The 13,830-nt window shown below is 38.7% G+C and overlaps 1 protein-coding gene across 1 annotated transcript in view; it reads left to right on the top strand.

Annotated features, from left to right (window-relative positions):
- Positions 1-12,145, top strand: part of LOC129777755 (histone acetyltransferase KAT7) — a 224,144-nt gene extending 211,999 nt beyond the window's left edge. Inside the window, exon 9 of the mRNA XM_055784217.1 lies at positions 11,024-12,145. Within this exon, the coding sequence (XP_055640192.1) occupies positions 11,024-11,143 (120 nt within the window). The 3' untranslated portion in view covers positions 11,144-12,145. The remainder of the gene's footprint in view (positions 1-11,023) is intronic.
- Positions 12,146-13,830: the final 1,685 nt, after the last annotated feature.

Genomic DNA, 13,830 nt, shown 5'->3' with positions numbered 1-13,830 from the left:
CCATGCAGAACAAAACATTAAACAACAAAATCTCGCCACAGGTACTTTATTCATTATGAATAGCATTACTCATTTTGAATTAATATTTATGAACATATGGCTGGAGGAGAAGATGATGATTCGACCTGGTCAGGACAGTGTCATTCTCCGATGTCGTGAGCTATGGCATCAATTCATGGTCGACATGTATGCAAGGGCAAAGAGCGTATCAACAGAAGCGGTGTCGGGAAGAATACAGTCACTTGCGAGACGCTATCATCAGCAGCGCCGACACAGCCTTTGATATTGATATACCAGTACGAAATGCATTGTCAGGACATTAAGGCACGTGTGTTCAAACAAAAAAAAAAGTCATTAATGAACCTCATAACAACATTACGCGTATTTGGTCCCACACGTTGCTGGAAGTATTCGGTTGAATGGCAAAAGCGAGGATCACCTCATCCACATATTCAGGAGGTGATCTGGCGTAGTGGTTAACATCCGTACCTCTCACGCTAAAGGTCACGAGTTCAGTTCTCACTCCCGATGTTCCTCCAACGTTGGTCCAGGCTAGCGATTGCATTACCGTGCCAAAATTTCAATAACCGGTTATTCGGTAATGAATATTTCATTACCGGTAAAATCGGTAAATTACCGGTAAAACAATACTTTAAAACTAAACGATTTTCTTGAAGAAACGGCTTTTATTGATAATGATTAGTTTACAAGAAAACATTTTGCAGGATTTTGCAATTTAGTTTGTTGTTTAAATTAATACTAAGAGACACAAACAATGTTAATTTTGTCGTCTTCTAATCTAAATCGGATCTCATTAGAGGAAATCAGGGTAAAACCGACACCCTAAGGATTTCCATATATTTCCAAGACCTCCCATGTTCCTCAGACTTCAAATCGTTACAGAACCTCTCTTCAACTATTCATGAACTATTCTGCAGTATCTGTTGATTATTTTTTGAGTAGAACTCGAACTCGTGTAGGAAAACTGATGTTTTAGGTGAAATAAATGAGAGTGCGGGTGAAATCGACATCCTGTCGGGTTAAAACCTTTAAAGAAACGAATGTAAACTTGTTACAATAAGCAGGTGATGAACAAATTCCTACTCCTGGTTCGGAGTAAACACAAGAGTTTTGATTCCAGCTTGGGAGAGCAACCACGGGAGGTGTGCCGATGAGCGTTGAAGATCTTCCAAGCTTTTTTTGTTGACAAGCCCTGTTCAATGTTGGTTTTGGCTGTTTCATCAGTCCAGTTCTGTCGTTTTGTCTTCCAAATATGAGCACAATACATCTACAAAAGCAAGGACGCATTTTTCCTGTCAGTGGAACACAAACCAGGTGTCGGTTTTACCCTGACTGAAGGTGTCGGTGTTACCCCGAATTGGCTCTAAATTTCAAAACAACGTTTTCCATCATCGATAATCAACAAAACCACCTACCGTCTCACAAAATACACTGAAAAATGATCTAAGATGAATTAGGCTCACAGAAGTATCCAATTTTTCAAATTTTTCCGACTAAAACACTTAAATTCCACTAGCGAAATTTTACACTGACTCCTGTTTGCTGACCGGCCCTGTTGTGTTGTTTGTTTTGACAGTAACGCGACTTCCGCAGCTGTAAGGTGAATCGGAACGTAAAAAATGGCGAGTGTGTACAGAGGACATTGGAAAATTTGCAAAAGATTTCTTCTAATTGGAAAAATCAGGAGGTGTCGGGTTTACCCTGATTTCCCTCTACCGAAATTTCCAGAAGAGAACGTTCAGAGTCCAATGATGTTGGGCGTATAGTACGAAGAGCATCGAATACCATTGCCATGTATTTGCCTCAAATTCCCTCTGTACGAAAACATGTCTGAGGATTTTCAATTCAATCATCAAGTTTTTCCTTGATACTCAACAGATTCTGCATCTTCCAGTGGGTTTTTTCCCGCCTGTTGTGCAGCCACTTAATCAATACCATAATCGTCAAATTTAATTAATCATGATTTAAAATGCCTGCTTGTTCAATGCAGTCCGTGAAGTTTGATAGAAGACATCTAGTTATCATTCATCGTGCTACGACCACGAGCAGAATGCAGATAGCTGTTCAAGCATAAATTGCAATCCGACGTCAGTTTCATAAAGGGTGCAGTTCTTCCGGCATAGCAGTTCAACGCGATCAGAACTGGTTCGAGGGCATCGAGCAGCTATTTTTGAACAAAAGGTCGGAGGTCGTAGAATCGGCGCAACAGTGCCAGTTGGATTTTTCGATCTTATTTAGATTCTAGAGTAATATTTCAAAGCGGCATAAAGGCGAATGTTATTTATGGTGTAAAAATTAAAATTACCGAAATTACCGGTAATTCGGTAATGGAAAATGACCCGGTATTACTGGTAAAACCGGTTAATAATCCCTAGTCCAGGCTACAAACCAGCCGAAAAAGCGGAAGGTCACTATATTTTTTTTTCTAGTTTGGGTAGTTCGACAAAATATGATGATTACAAATCGATGATGTGATTTCCTCTATTGATCAACTACCTCACTCTTTTCTGAATCCGATCAGAATTCACCGGAACTTATACTTACGTTCGATTCCTTGAAGATTTTCGTCTGATGAGATACGCCATACGCCTTCTTAATAGAATACAAGAGCCTCTAACTTTCACGTTTGTTTATCGAATGTAAACGCGCATCGTCATTTTCGACAGGATAAACACATTTTCGTTCAAATCGTTTGACTCGTTCTATTTTATAGGATAAATTTGATTAATTTTATAGATCACACAAACATTTGAATACATTTACAATACAATACTTTTTCAGGACAGCTAGTTTCTCAATGATTTCTTGTTATTAATTGTCAATCAATGCCTTTTTACAGGCTTTAAATCTAATAAACACCGATGGATAAAAACTTTTCGAAGGTATTAACGCTTTCACGTTGAGTCTAGGACCCTTAGCAGAGTAGTGAAATTACTCGATGCGATACCCATTGGAGCGTTTGGTCCGCTTTTTCTGAAATTCAATCAAATGAAAAAATATATGCAAAATATGGAAAATGGAAGTTTCTTCCGATTTGCACTGTGCTCACGCGTATTCTAGAGCTTGCCACTCCAGAATACATTCAAGGCGTGTTATCCGGCATACAAATCTCAACTAAGTACTACTAATACGAATGACGCAAGTAGTACCTACGTTGAGAACGCAAAAGTGCAAAAATACCACTGTGAATGTAAGTGCCATCCAAGAAGACAAGTCCGGAAATCTTTCTCACTATGGAATAGAAATAAAAGTCGGTCCTAAGCCATTCGCGCAACGCTTCGCGTTTCAAAAACCAATTTTGAAAGGGAGGTTTCACCGCTACGTTCTTTTAAGCCCTCGTTTATGCATCATCGTTAAACGGTTTAATTCGGGGTTCTCAGAGTGGAAAACGAAATTATTGTACCATTAGAGGCCCAGCTGAAAGAATGAACAAATTAATTTACACCAGATTATTTCTCTTGATACATTTCGGCAGAGTTATTTATCTTATCCTTCCATAAAATATTTTTCCAAATCACGCAATTTACTGAAACACCTGAAGAACTCGAATGAAACGCTCCATTATTGGATAAATAATACCTAATTGTTGGTATCATTATACATTTAACCGAATGATCATCATTTTGTAGAGGTTGGTTCAAAACTTGGCAGGCGACACGCTGTGGTAGGTTAATTAGTTAAGCTCGTAAGTTGAACGGGTTTGCAGCAGAAGGTAGCAGCGTCTGACAGCTGCCAAATATTTCGGCTACTTACATTAGCATTCTCTCCGATCATCTGCCGCTTCAATCTAAGGCTGTTTGACTGTTTCGCCAGTATCACTAACTGGGCTAATAATGTCGCATTCGATTTTCCATGGAGACTTGAACGAGATGCAAGGCGTCGATGCATCTGTGTGTATTTTGGTCGTCGCGAAAAGAGCAGCCCAAAAACGGAATTGCGACCATTTTGCTCGTTGTAAAGTGGGACAGGATACTTCAAGATAAGAATGATGATTCAATTATGTTTGCACATTTAACTACATTTAACCGATAAGAATGTGCTGATTAACGTCTTTGATGCTGTCTCCGTTGATAATTACGCCTTTTTCGCGTTTGCCTTCATATTATTCTAATGACTGCAGAATTCACCAGCTATCATGGAGTATAAAGTATTATCCTGTCCTGTCAGCATCGCTCCACCGGGTGTGCGCCAATATGATTGCTTTTAGGCCAAAGTATCCCATCGAAGAGGGTGGCCGCGTCACTTGTATTTTTCTTTTTCTTCGTTTCACTTCGTATGGCATTGAGAGCGGGAGAAAGAGCGTGCGCCCGGCTCTTATTAATTAGCAGATAATTGTGGTTCTGATCGACGTTTCCGGGATTTAGAGAACGGTTTGTCTGAGCCACAGCGACGGCGCATCGTGTCGAGTTTCGTATCAACCAATGATAGTGGTCGGCCTGTGCTTGGAAAGGCTCATTAGTATGCTTTAGGCGATGAAAAGGGTCTGGTTTCTTGCTGACGGCTTACCGTCGGAAATAACCTATCGTAATTTGGTTTCTTGAGCTTCCGTGGTACGCACAGCCACACGTTGGCCTTATGCAACAGAGTATTCCGGAAGGATCAATTGATCTCCATGTTGGAGAGGTCTAGTGATTCCGTCTAATTCACGTTACTAATTCAAAAGGCTATGTTTTTATACCTGAACCGATAATATTCTTGGTCGCATTAAAAACATCACTGTGCTGTATATAGTACGAGGAAAATTGCGAACAATCGTTGATCCTTTCCTTGAAGACTTTCAGGAACTTTATTCTGGGTATACCTAATGTTGATACCTAATACCTAACCTTATAATCTTATACCTTAAATTTTTTAAGTCCATAATGGAAATAAGTCACAAAGTGCAAGATCAGGTGAATGCGGTGGTTGCTCAATCGTATTCCTTTGATCCTAGATGCGCAGCTCATGGGTGACCAATGCATTATAAGATGGAGCATTACATCATTTGAATCTGAACAGATCAAGGCCTGTTATTTGACATAGAAATCCCAAGAATGTAAAGTTCCTGTAGTAACATTTCATCATCTAAAAAGTTTAATCGGGTGTATGATATATTATTGGGCGAATTTTCATGTCGTAATGTTGCATTCGAGACTTTCCTCGAAGCGGAGATTTAAACGATAATCAACAAAACTCCACCAGGGCAACCTTTTTTGCATACCTCATCCATTGACCACGCTTCTGCTGCGAGTAACGAATATCGAAAAAACTCAATTACACCAAAATACATGTGTACGGAGAACTGACGAAATTTGCACCAACGATAATGACTTGATTACTGTGCAGGGATGGAACTCATCTTCTGCAGCTGTCCTGTGCTGCCGCGGTTCTTGCCTACGGCCTCCAGTTTCGGGGGCCAAATGAAAGTTAATCAAAAAGCACACAGCCCCCAGCAGCAAAACTCTATGATTCAGAGCGGCTGTACATTTCGAGAATGCAAACACAACTACTTGTTGCATCCGCGAAAGTCCGCGTGACTGGGAATTACGTTGGCCCAGCCGGATCGCGTGGTTGGGCAATTATGCACGCTTCCAGTGTTCATATATCCTGCCGCGGCAGCGCCAACAGGTAGTGTGAAAAATGAAGCGTGCACATTTTCATTTTCTAAATGACCTTTTCTGAAAAAAAGGCACGCGTGCCCGATCGCTCTCGCTAATGAGTGTCTTTAAAAGGAAAGCGAACGGGAATTTGATCGATTTCTCAAATCGCATTGAGTCATTACTAGGCGTTGCGTAGCATGAATGAAACATCTTGAAGGTGCAATTTGGTATTTTTCAACTTAATGAAGTCACGATTCGAGACTGCACAATGCAACGTTTCATTTCGCGAGGCACAACTAGGTGATAAATGGTGATAATGCGTCTCTCAAGTTAGTACAATAAATTAAATTCGTGGAAAGTGCCGTTGGATTTGATACGTGCTACGAGGATTGGTTGAAAAATAATGCAAGGAGAGGTTGGGGTTGGGGCTGCCAAACAAATGAAACACAAATTTCTGCATTTTGGCATGTAGAGTTTTTAGGGTGCAATGAATGTTTTTTACGGTGGTTAGACACTGCACCTCCCTCTCTAAGGGGGAGCTGCCATACAAGTGAAACACAAATTTCTGCGTAGCTCGAGAATTAATCAAGCAAATGAAACGAAATTTGGCATGTGGAGGTTTTAGGGTGCAATAAATGATTCTATGGTGGTACGATACTCCTCCCCCTCTCTAAGGTGGGGGGGTGGGGGGTGCCATAGAGTAATGCGGGGCAAAGGTGCGCACCTAACTGTTGTCGTCCAATAACTCTTGAAATAAAAGCAAATGAAATCCCGTTAGCTTTCCAAATTGTAACAATATATATTACCTTCGAAACGTAGTACAAGCATTTCTCGAGTTGTGTTTGTAATTGGACAAATACCTATTTTAATACAAAAAGACAAATGCGCACCTTTGCCCCATAGTGGGGCTAAGTTTATAAATATTTGAAACTCATTGTTGAAAAAAAAAAATTGATTTGAAGTTCATTGTGAAAACATAAATATAACCGTTATTGAATTGAATGCATAGTGAAAATAAAAACATTTTTCATTTAAAATTAATTTTGAATTATTTTTAAGCAATTGTTTATTTTGTTCCTCATCTTGGATTACGGTTCTGAGAATTCCGACGCTTTGCCTTGGAGCGCTGTTGCTTCGTTGCGCTGTTGTGGGGTTCGAAGAGACAGACGGTGGTTCCACATGAAGCTAGAAGCCCAATCTCTTCCTGCTAGTTTTGCAAATTTGTTGAATTCGTGCTGGAGGTTGTTGGCTTCCGAAAAATCGAACGCCATGCGCCGTAAATCTTTGAGAGTCATACCATAGAAAGCTTTGTCCTGTGCCCTGCAGTGATCCTCGTCAGATCCTCACTCGTAACTCACACTCACTCGTAAATACCTATCTGAACCGCCCTAGGTGCTGGCTGACACATCCCAGCAGAAGTAGAAATGTCAATAAAAGAAGATTCAAATCGTAAATCACTTTCTGATATGAGCCTCTTCCTCAGAGCTGATTCAGAAACACCGAGGTCTGCCGCAATCCGACACTTCGAGACTCCCTCCCGAAGTCTCTGTCGGGCCATTTGAGCATTTCTGTAGTGCATTTCGTCAAATCAGCTTTCTTCCTGTGGGTCCCGTTAAAAATTTTGTTGAAAACATTTTATATTTTTTTTCAGAGCAAAACGCTAGTGGGAACTTTTACCCCAAAGCACCGTGCACCTTTGCCCTACAAGCAATTTTTGAACTAATCGAATTTTTAAAAAAAGCTCTTGACCTTTTTCACAAAAACGAATACGCACTATCATCTACTATACAATGAAGATTTCCTTGACAGTGTAGTTCCGAACTTTCCAGTTATTTTAGACAAGTAAATCGTCATCTCCAAAACTGTCAAAATTAGACCAAAACATCGCAAAACATTTTTTACCTCATAACTTTTTGCCACTTTCATGAAATGTATCGTGTTTATATGTATGAGCTGCTGGTGTAATAATGTATCAAACGAATACACTGTTGTAGAATTTTTATGCTTGTTTGCTTCAAAAAGGCCAATGCGCACTTTTGCCCCGTGCGCAACTTTTGCTCCGCACTACTCTAAGTATGAATAAGCAAAACAAAACAAAAAAAAATACATGACACTTTCTGTAAGTCATTCCAGTATGAAGAAGTTCTATTAAGGTTTCATTTCTTTTGACGTAGAACTACGTCTTTCATCAAGGGTGACAAATCAGAAAACAGGTCACTTTTTTATGAAGTAAAGTTAACGTTAATAACTATTTTTGCTGCTAATTTTTGCATACCAATCGAATCGGAAATTTTCTATGATTTGTTTGATATGCTATACATTACTATCCCATAATCTGTATACGGTTTAAATTGATGAAAATTGGAAGCATTCCCATTTCTCCATACATTTGTTTTGTCCATTTGTGTGCTTTCTCGAACAGAGCTGTCAATAACGAGCAACGAATTAAATCTTACGAATAACGAAATCGTAAGATTTAATGAACAAAGGAAAAGAAGAAGTACGAAGGGGAATTTTTGCCTAGAGTATGAACAGTGGATTTCACTGGGGCAAACTTTTAGTCTCGTTTTGTATTCATAGCAATGAACATCGCTGGTTTTTTCTATGTCATCACATGTCTTCGTTTCGGATTGAGCTATGGACGCGACCAAATTACTCACTCGCTGATGTCTCTGGCATTGCAATCATTGCATCAAACTGACGATGATGATGATGATGTTGAATTAAAGAGTCTTTAAACTCTGGAAGTTCATTCGTCTCTATCAAACTGATGCCATTGCATTAAGGTTCTGAGCTACACAATTGGGTGGGGAATCATCGAGTTTAGCTATCATCGGATCACCAAGAAAATAATTGTTTTTTGGAATTTTGTGTGTGATTTGGTTTCGCATGATGGTAGCATAACTCTCCACTTAGGATGACAGGAAAGCTAATCTAGAATAATATTATCAGAAAGGGCTTCTGTTGCGAAGAGTGCAAAACGGAGAAAAAATGTGTGTATATTTAGATGCTTCAAGTCATCGATATATGAATATTTGTGTACGTACATGCATGCTCCATAATCCGTTCTTAAAAATAGTGCATCTTCGCTACGCTGAAACCCCATTTGTATCTGCTTCCGTGTGCATTGGTGGTTGAAATATTGCAGCCGTGATGATAAATATAAACAAGGAGGAGAGATAGCGGGATGGAAATATTTGCGCTAGGGTATTATTAATGAATCTCTGCTGAGGTGAATATTCAGTCTTTTACCAAGTAGTTAACATTGTTTGTTTTTCGTCATCATGAAGGCTTCGTTGGTGCCTTTGACATTGCATCAATGCATTGAACGGACACTCTTGCGAAGCAGGCGTTAAGGTTGTGCGCCAAAACATTATTTGGGGAATACCCAAGATCTTGAATGTCGTGCTGGAATGTTATAAGTTATTTGGGTTCGCGTGCCAGTCACAAAACTCCCTTCAATTGCATTTGCGCTAATCTTGATCATAATGAAGCAATGCTACTTTTTTCGAGGTTGTTGAGATTAACAGAAAGATATTATTTCGTTTATTTAGTCACCAAGAAAGTAAATGTCGTTCTGGAATTTTGTATGTGATTTGGATTCGCTCGCCAGTAGCAAAACTTTCCTCACTAAGGATGACAGTTGCGCTTATCTTGAGCATGAGAAAGAGTTTAAAATTTCACACCATTTTAAAATAATATCCGAAGTTATAAGCAAGCGACATATATAAAATAACAGCGTAGTTGTACGTCAACAATGCGGTCGTGTCTTAGACACAACCTCCTTCAATTTTTTATCAGAGAAGTTCTCCTGAAATAGTGAAACCCATGGGACAGCTCCACATTAGTTTTTGGACCGATAGTTTTGGAGATGTGATATTTATGGTTTGGGGAGAATTTTCTCAAAGAGGTCTAGTTTAGATAGCTTACCATCAATACGAATGTATAGTCAGAAGTGCAACGAAGTACTTCAGAATCATTTAATGCTGTTTTCGCATCAAAAACAATATGCTAACTGGATAATTTGGCATCAATTGATAAAATCCGGAAGGTCATGGCATGGTTTAATGAATAGAGGCTTCAAATTCTGGACTGGCCAGCTTGTTTACCAAATCAAAACCCTATCAAGATCTTATGAGTAGTGATCGTACGAATAGTAGATGCAGCTTACAAGCAGTATGAGTGATTTGAAGAGCTTAAACGAGCAGTATCCTCTGCGTAGAACGAGATACACACTACAACATGGCGCGACTAGGTCGAAACCACCCCGAATGAGTTATTTGAATTGATTGAGAGCTAAAGATGACCTATGAATTAGAAACTTATTGTAATTCATGTGAAATTGACGTTAATTTTCTAAAGAAGCGAGAGGTTTTCCATCTGGTTCTATAGTTATGAAACACTGGAATTTTAGTTTTTTTTAAATGTTTCGCGCCTGGACACAATAATGAATTTCAAATGGCCAGTCTTATAAATGAAGATATTCATCATACCCCACACTATATAACTCAATTCAACCGACTTCTTACATATCTCTGGAAACTCGGAAAAATTGAGTGGTTCTATAGTTGTGAAACGCGGTGTATAATAATAGATCCAAATACATTGAAGTTGGGGCTTATTAAGAAGTACTGTGATATTATGAAGTAGAATCTTTAGAATCATCCTGAATTAGTCGAAACAGTAAAATAAATTAAGAAAACACGGGTAAATATGAAAAAAATCCATTTGAACGTTATATAAAATCTCATGGATGGAGTTCGGATCCGGGGCCAAAATTGAAATAACGATAAAGCATCGAAGTCGATAAAGATTAAATGATTCAACCACTAGATTCTCTATGTCTAGTTCTGTATGGAACCCTTTATGGGTCATTTTGCAGCCGAAAATTCTCAAACCATTATAAGCGTTATTCCTAAAATTCTTCATGTCAGTAACGATTAGTCGGATTGACACCATGCACAAACGAAAATAAAACAACGAATAATTGTGTAAAAATAAGGCCAAACAAAAAGTATATTGTGAGGTGATGTTTTTGATGGCTCGTAAAATTATCGTTTCCATTGCCATTTTGTTTCGTGCGCATCTGAACTACCGCTACACAGTTCTCATCGTAATTCCTGATATATACTGTGGAATGTTGTAATCAATTCGTCAGTTCGAATGGCTTGTGATAAGAAATTAGGGGAGGCAGAATTGTTCTTTGTGATCGGAGGCTATAATTGAATTCGCACCGGGCGGGGGTCTTTTGTGCATCCATTCCCGGCAAACTGATCTCTGAACATGGTTTCGGCGTATAATTTTATATTGCTCGGGGTTGGTGATGATTGCTGCCAGAAATGTAGAATCAGCACAGGATAAATACATGATACAATCTTTCAATTCACACACTCTCTCTCTCTTTGTCTCTTCTCGCTTTACAGGATGTGTTGGAAGAGTACGAGGAGCGGGTGAAACGGCGCGGCAATATGCCAAAGATCGATCCCACCTGTCTCAAGTGGACACCATTCGTAGCACCGACACCATCAACGCCGACCTCCTAGCGCCAGCAGTCCTACCACTATCATCATCACTACAACTCACACCATCAGCAGCAGCATCAGCATTATCAAAGCCATTATCACAACAACAACAACCATAGCTGCAACTACAACTACATCACGCAGCAACAGCACCAGCAGCAGCAAACGATGGCGACACATTACTCCTTCCGCGGGGTGTTCTAGAGAGGATGAATGTGTGATCCAGAGACGCGTTGGATGCTGGATTCTTGAAAATGTGTTTGAATGATATGTGATTTGCGGGAAGCGGGAATCGTGAGAAACGTGAAGTTTTTGAGTTTTGTGAACATATAGAATCTAATTTGTATGGATAAGGTTAACAAAGAGCATGTAAGTGAGCAGGCTCTAATGCATTTAACAGCAGAAAGTCGCACTTTTTTTCGTCGGTAGGAAGTGTTTTTTCGTTTGTAGGATTGTATACCGAGTGTATTTTAGAGTTAGTTTTCTCATTGTTGATAGTTTATTATGTTACCTAAAGATGAGATTGTTTTCTCGACGAACCAAACTAAACGCAACGATGAGTTGTAAAATCGAATAACGAAATACCGCAAATGTCGTATTCTTTTGATCAGGGGTTCAAAATATTCACCTGAGCAAATGATGGATCGATCTGACTGGACTATTTTCAACTAGGAGGGAACTTTGAACATACTTTAATTGAAAAGATTTGGCTTAAAAAATCTTAGTTGTATAGAGAAAATGTTCCGGGAAAATATACACAAGAAATATTTTTTATTGATTTTTTATTCAAAGAAATTTAAACATTTTGTGTTATGTTGGACTCGTGGTGATTTGTGAAGTTTATTTCAGAACAGAATTCGTTTATTTGCTGCATTGTCTAAAATCTACCCTTACATTGTTAGCTTGGTTCGTCGTGGAAACAGTTAAATAAATGGGTAAAAATTATTTAATTTCATTTTGTATAGGTAAGAAATTTGTTCTTTTGTGATAGTAAGGGTATTAAACTAATTGTAATATTTTGAATAGATGTTACTTATCAACGATATGGTGTCATATCACAACTCTGATGTTCAAATTGTGCAACTCTCAAACTCGATCATGGAATCACGCATAAATTTGTAATCTAAAATTATATTTTAGATTAGAGCAATACAACGTAGAATCGATTCTGTCTCGGGTGTCTTCGGATTTATGGTCTTTTTTAATATGATGATAATTTCCCAAATTTTGATATTCATTCATATCAGGAGTGGATATAAAACCGTTAATCACATATAAACATTACTAATGTAAACACTATTCAAGTCGTATTTTTTCATGTTTTGGCATAGGATTACGTCTTTCGGGAACATATTCGAGGTACAAATCGATAAACGAAAATCGATCGCATCGTGGAAATTGTCCAATTTCAAACGCTTATTGCTTAGCCATTTCATGAGGGATTTACGAGATTATTGCGTGAATCGGTTTGGGTATTCCATAACAATTTATTACATTGAAGATAATAATATCTACCATGAAATCAACTATCGAATAATTGAAGAATCTCAAGCATTATCCAAACGGAAATCCTGCGTTCTGATTGGTCGATTCGCAAAAGCAATCTTTGCTCTCACAGTGCATCTGTACTCTGCCGAAATTAGAATATGGGACAGTGTAAAGAAATATGAGTTTGATGGTTGATTTTATGCTTATGTATGTCTTATTTGTCTTCTTCTGTAGGAGCCTTGAACCACTGCGATCATAAGTTTGCTCTATTGTAGTGTGTCTTACATGTCACGGGTTTCTGGAGATTGAGAATTCAGTTTCAGTTGTTTTTGTTATGTTGTTCAATTTATATTATAAAACTTGCGTAATTCAATACATCATCATCTCTGATAATCCAAGCAATCTGTGGCCGCAGTATGTGCTCTTAGTGAATGTTCACAGCGGTTTATTCTCTGTGCGATGTTCGTTCATCGACAAGCCAAATATTTGCATCGCTTGCTCCGCCCGCTCGCTTACATCGCATGTTTCGTTGTTATAAAAGAAGGTTGTATTTGTGGATTTCATGATTACTGGCAGTGCAGCAAATAATCATATCATTCTTTTGAATTCGGAATAGCAATAACCATTAGTAAAGTTTGACACACTTATATTCATCACGAATATCGCGGGCTCATGAACTGAATTGACAAATGGTAATGCTTCACTCATGCGGATTCCTGCTCACTATATTCTTTCCATTCGGTTGAATAACCGCTCATTTATTCTTGATCAGCGAACATGTGAAGAGGAAAAATATGAAGATTCGAACAAAATCGCTGAGGAGATAGCAGATAAAATCGCTAACGATTTCCACGATCAAGCATGAGAGAACATAAATCTCGTGAGGTGTTCCGTGCATTCTTTGCAACTGGTCAGTCTCGATGTCGTGGATAAAAGCGTGTAAAAAGTGACAGAAATTGCTAAGTGCCGTAAAAATGTAAAATACAAGACCATTTTCGAATATCATAAAGCGACATATCCTCCGGTTTGGTGTCAAACGCGGGAGGGATTTATAAAATGATTTTCTGAGCAAAAAACCCTTCTTCATCCTGCTCGGACAGGAATTTCCAGAACTAGGTAAGAAGATGGATCGAATGAACAACAAAGAACAAAAGTTTAAATCAATATCAACGTTTCCTACAGATCTTTCATCCAACTGAGAATTCATCGAGCATTACCTA

This window comes from Toxorhynchites rutilus, chromosome 3 (genome assembly GCF_029784135.1).
Source record: "Toxorhynchites rutilus septentrionalis strain SRP chromosome 3, ASM2978413v1, whole genome shotgun sequence".
Taxonomy (NCBI): domain Eukaryota; kingdom Metazoa; phylum Arthropoda; class Insecta; order Diptera; family Culicidae; genus Toxorhynchites; species Toxorhynchites rutilus.
Note: the sequence above shows the minus strand (reverse complement) of the source record. Positions and strands in the feature narration are given on the sequence as shown.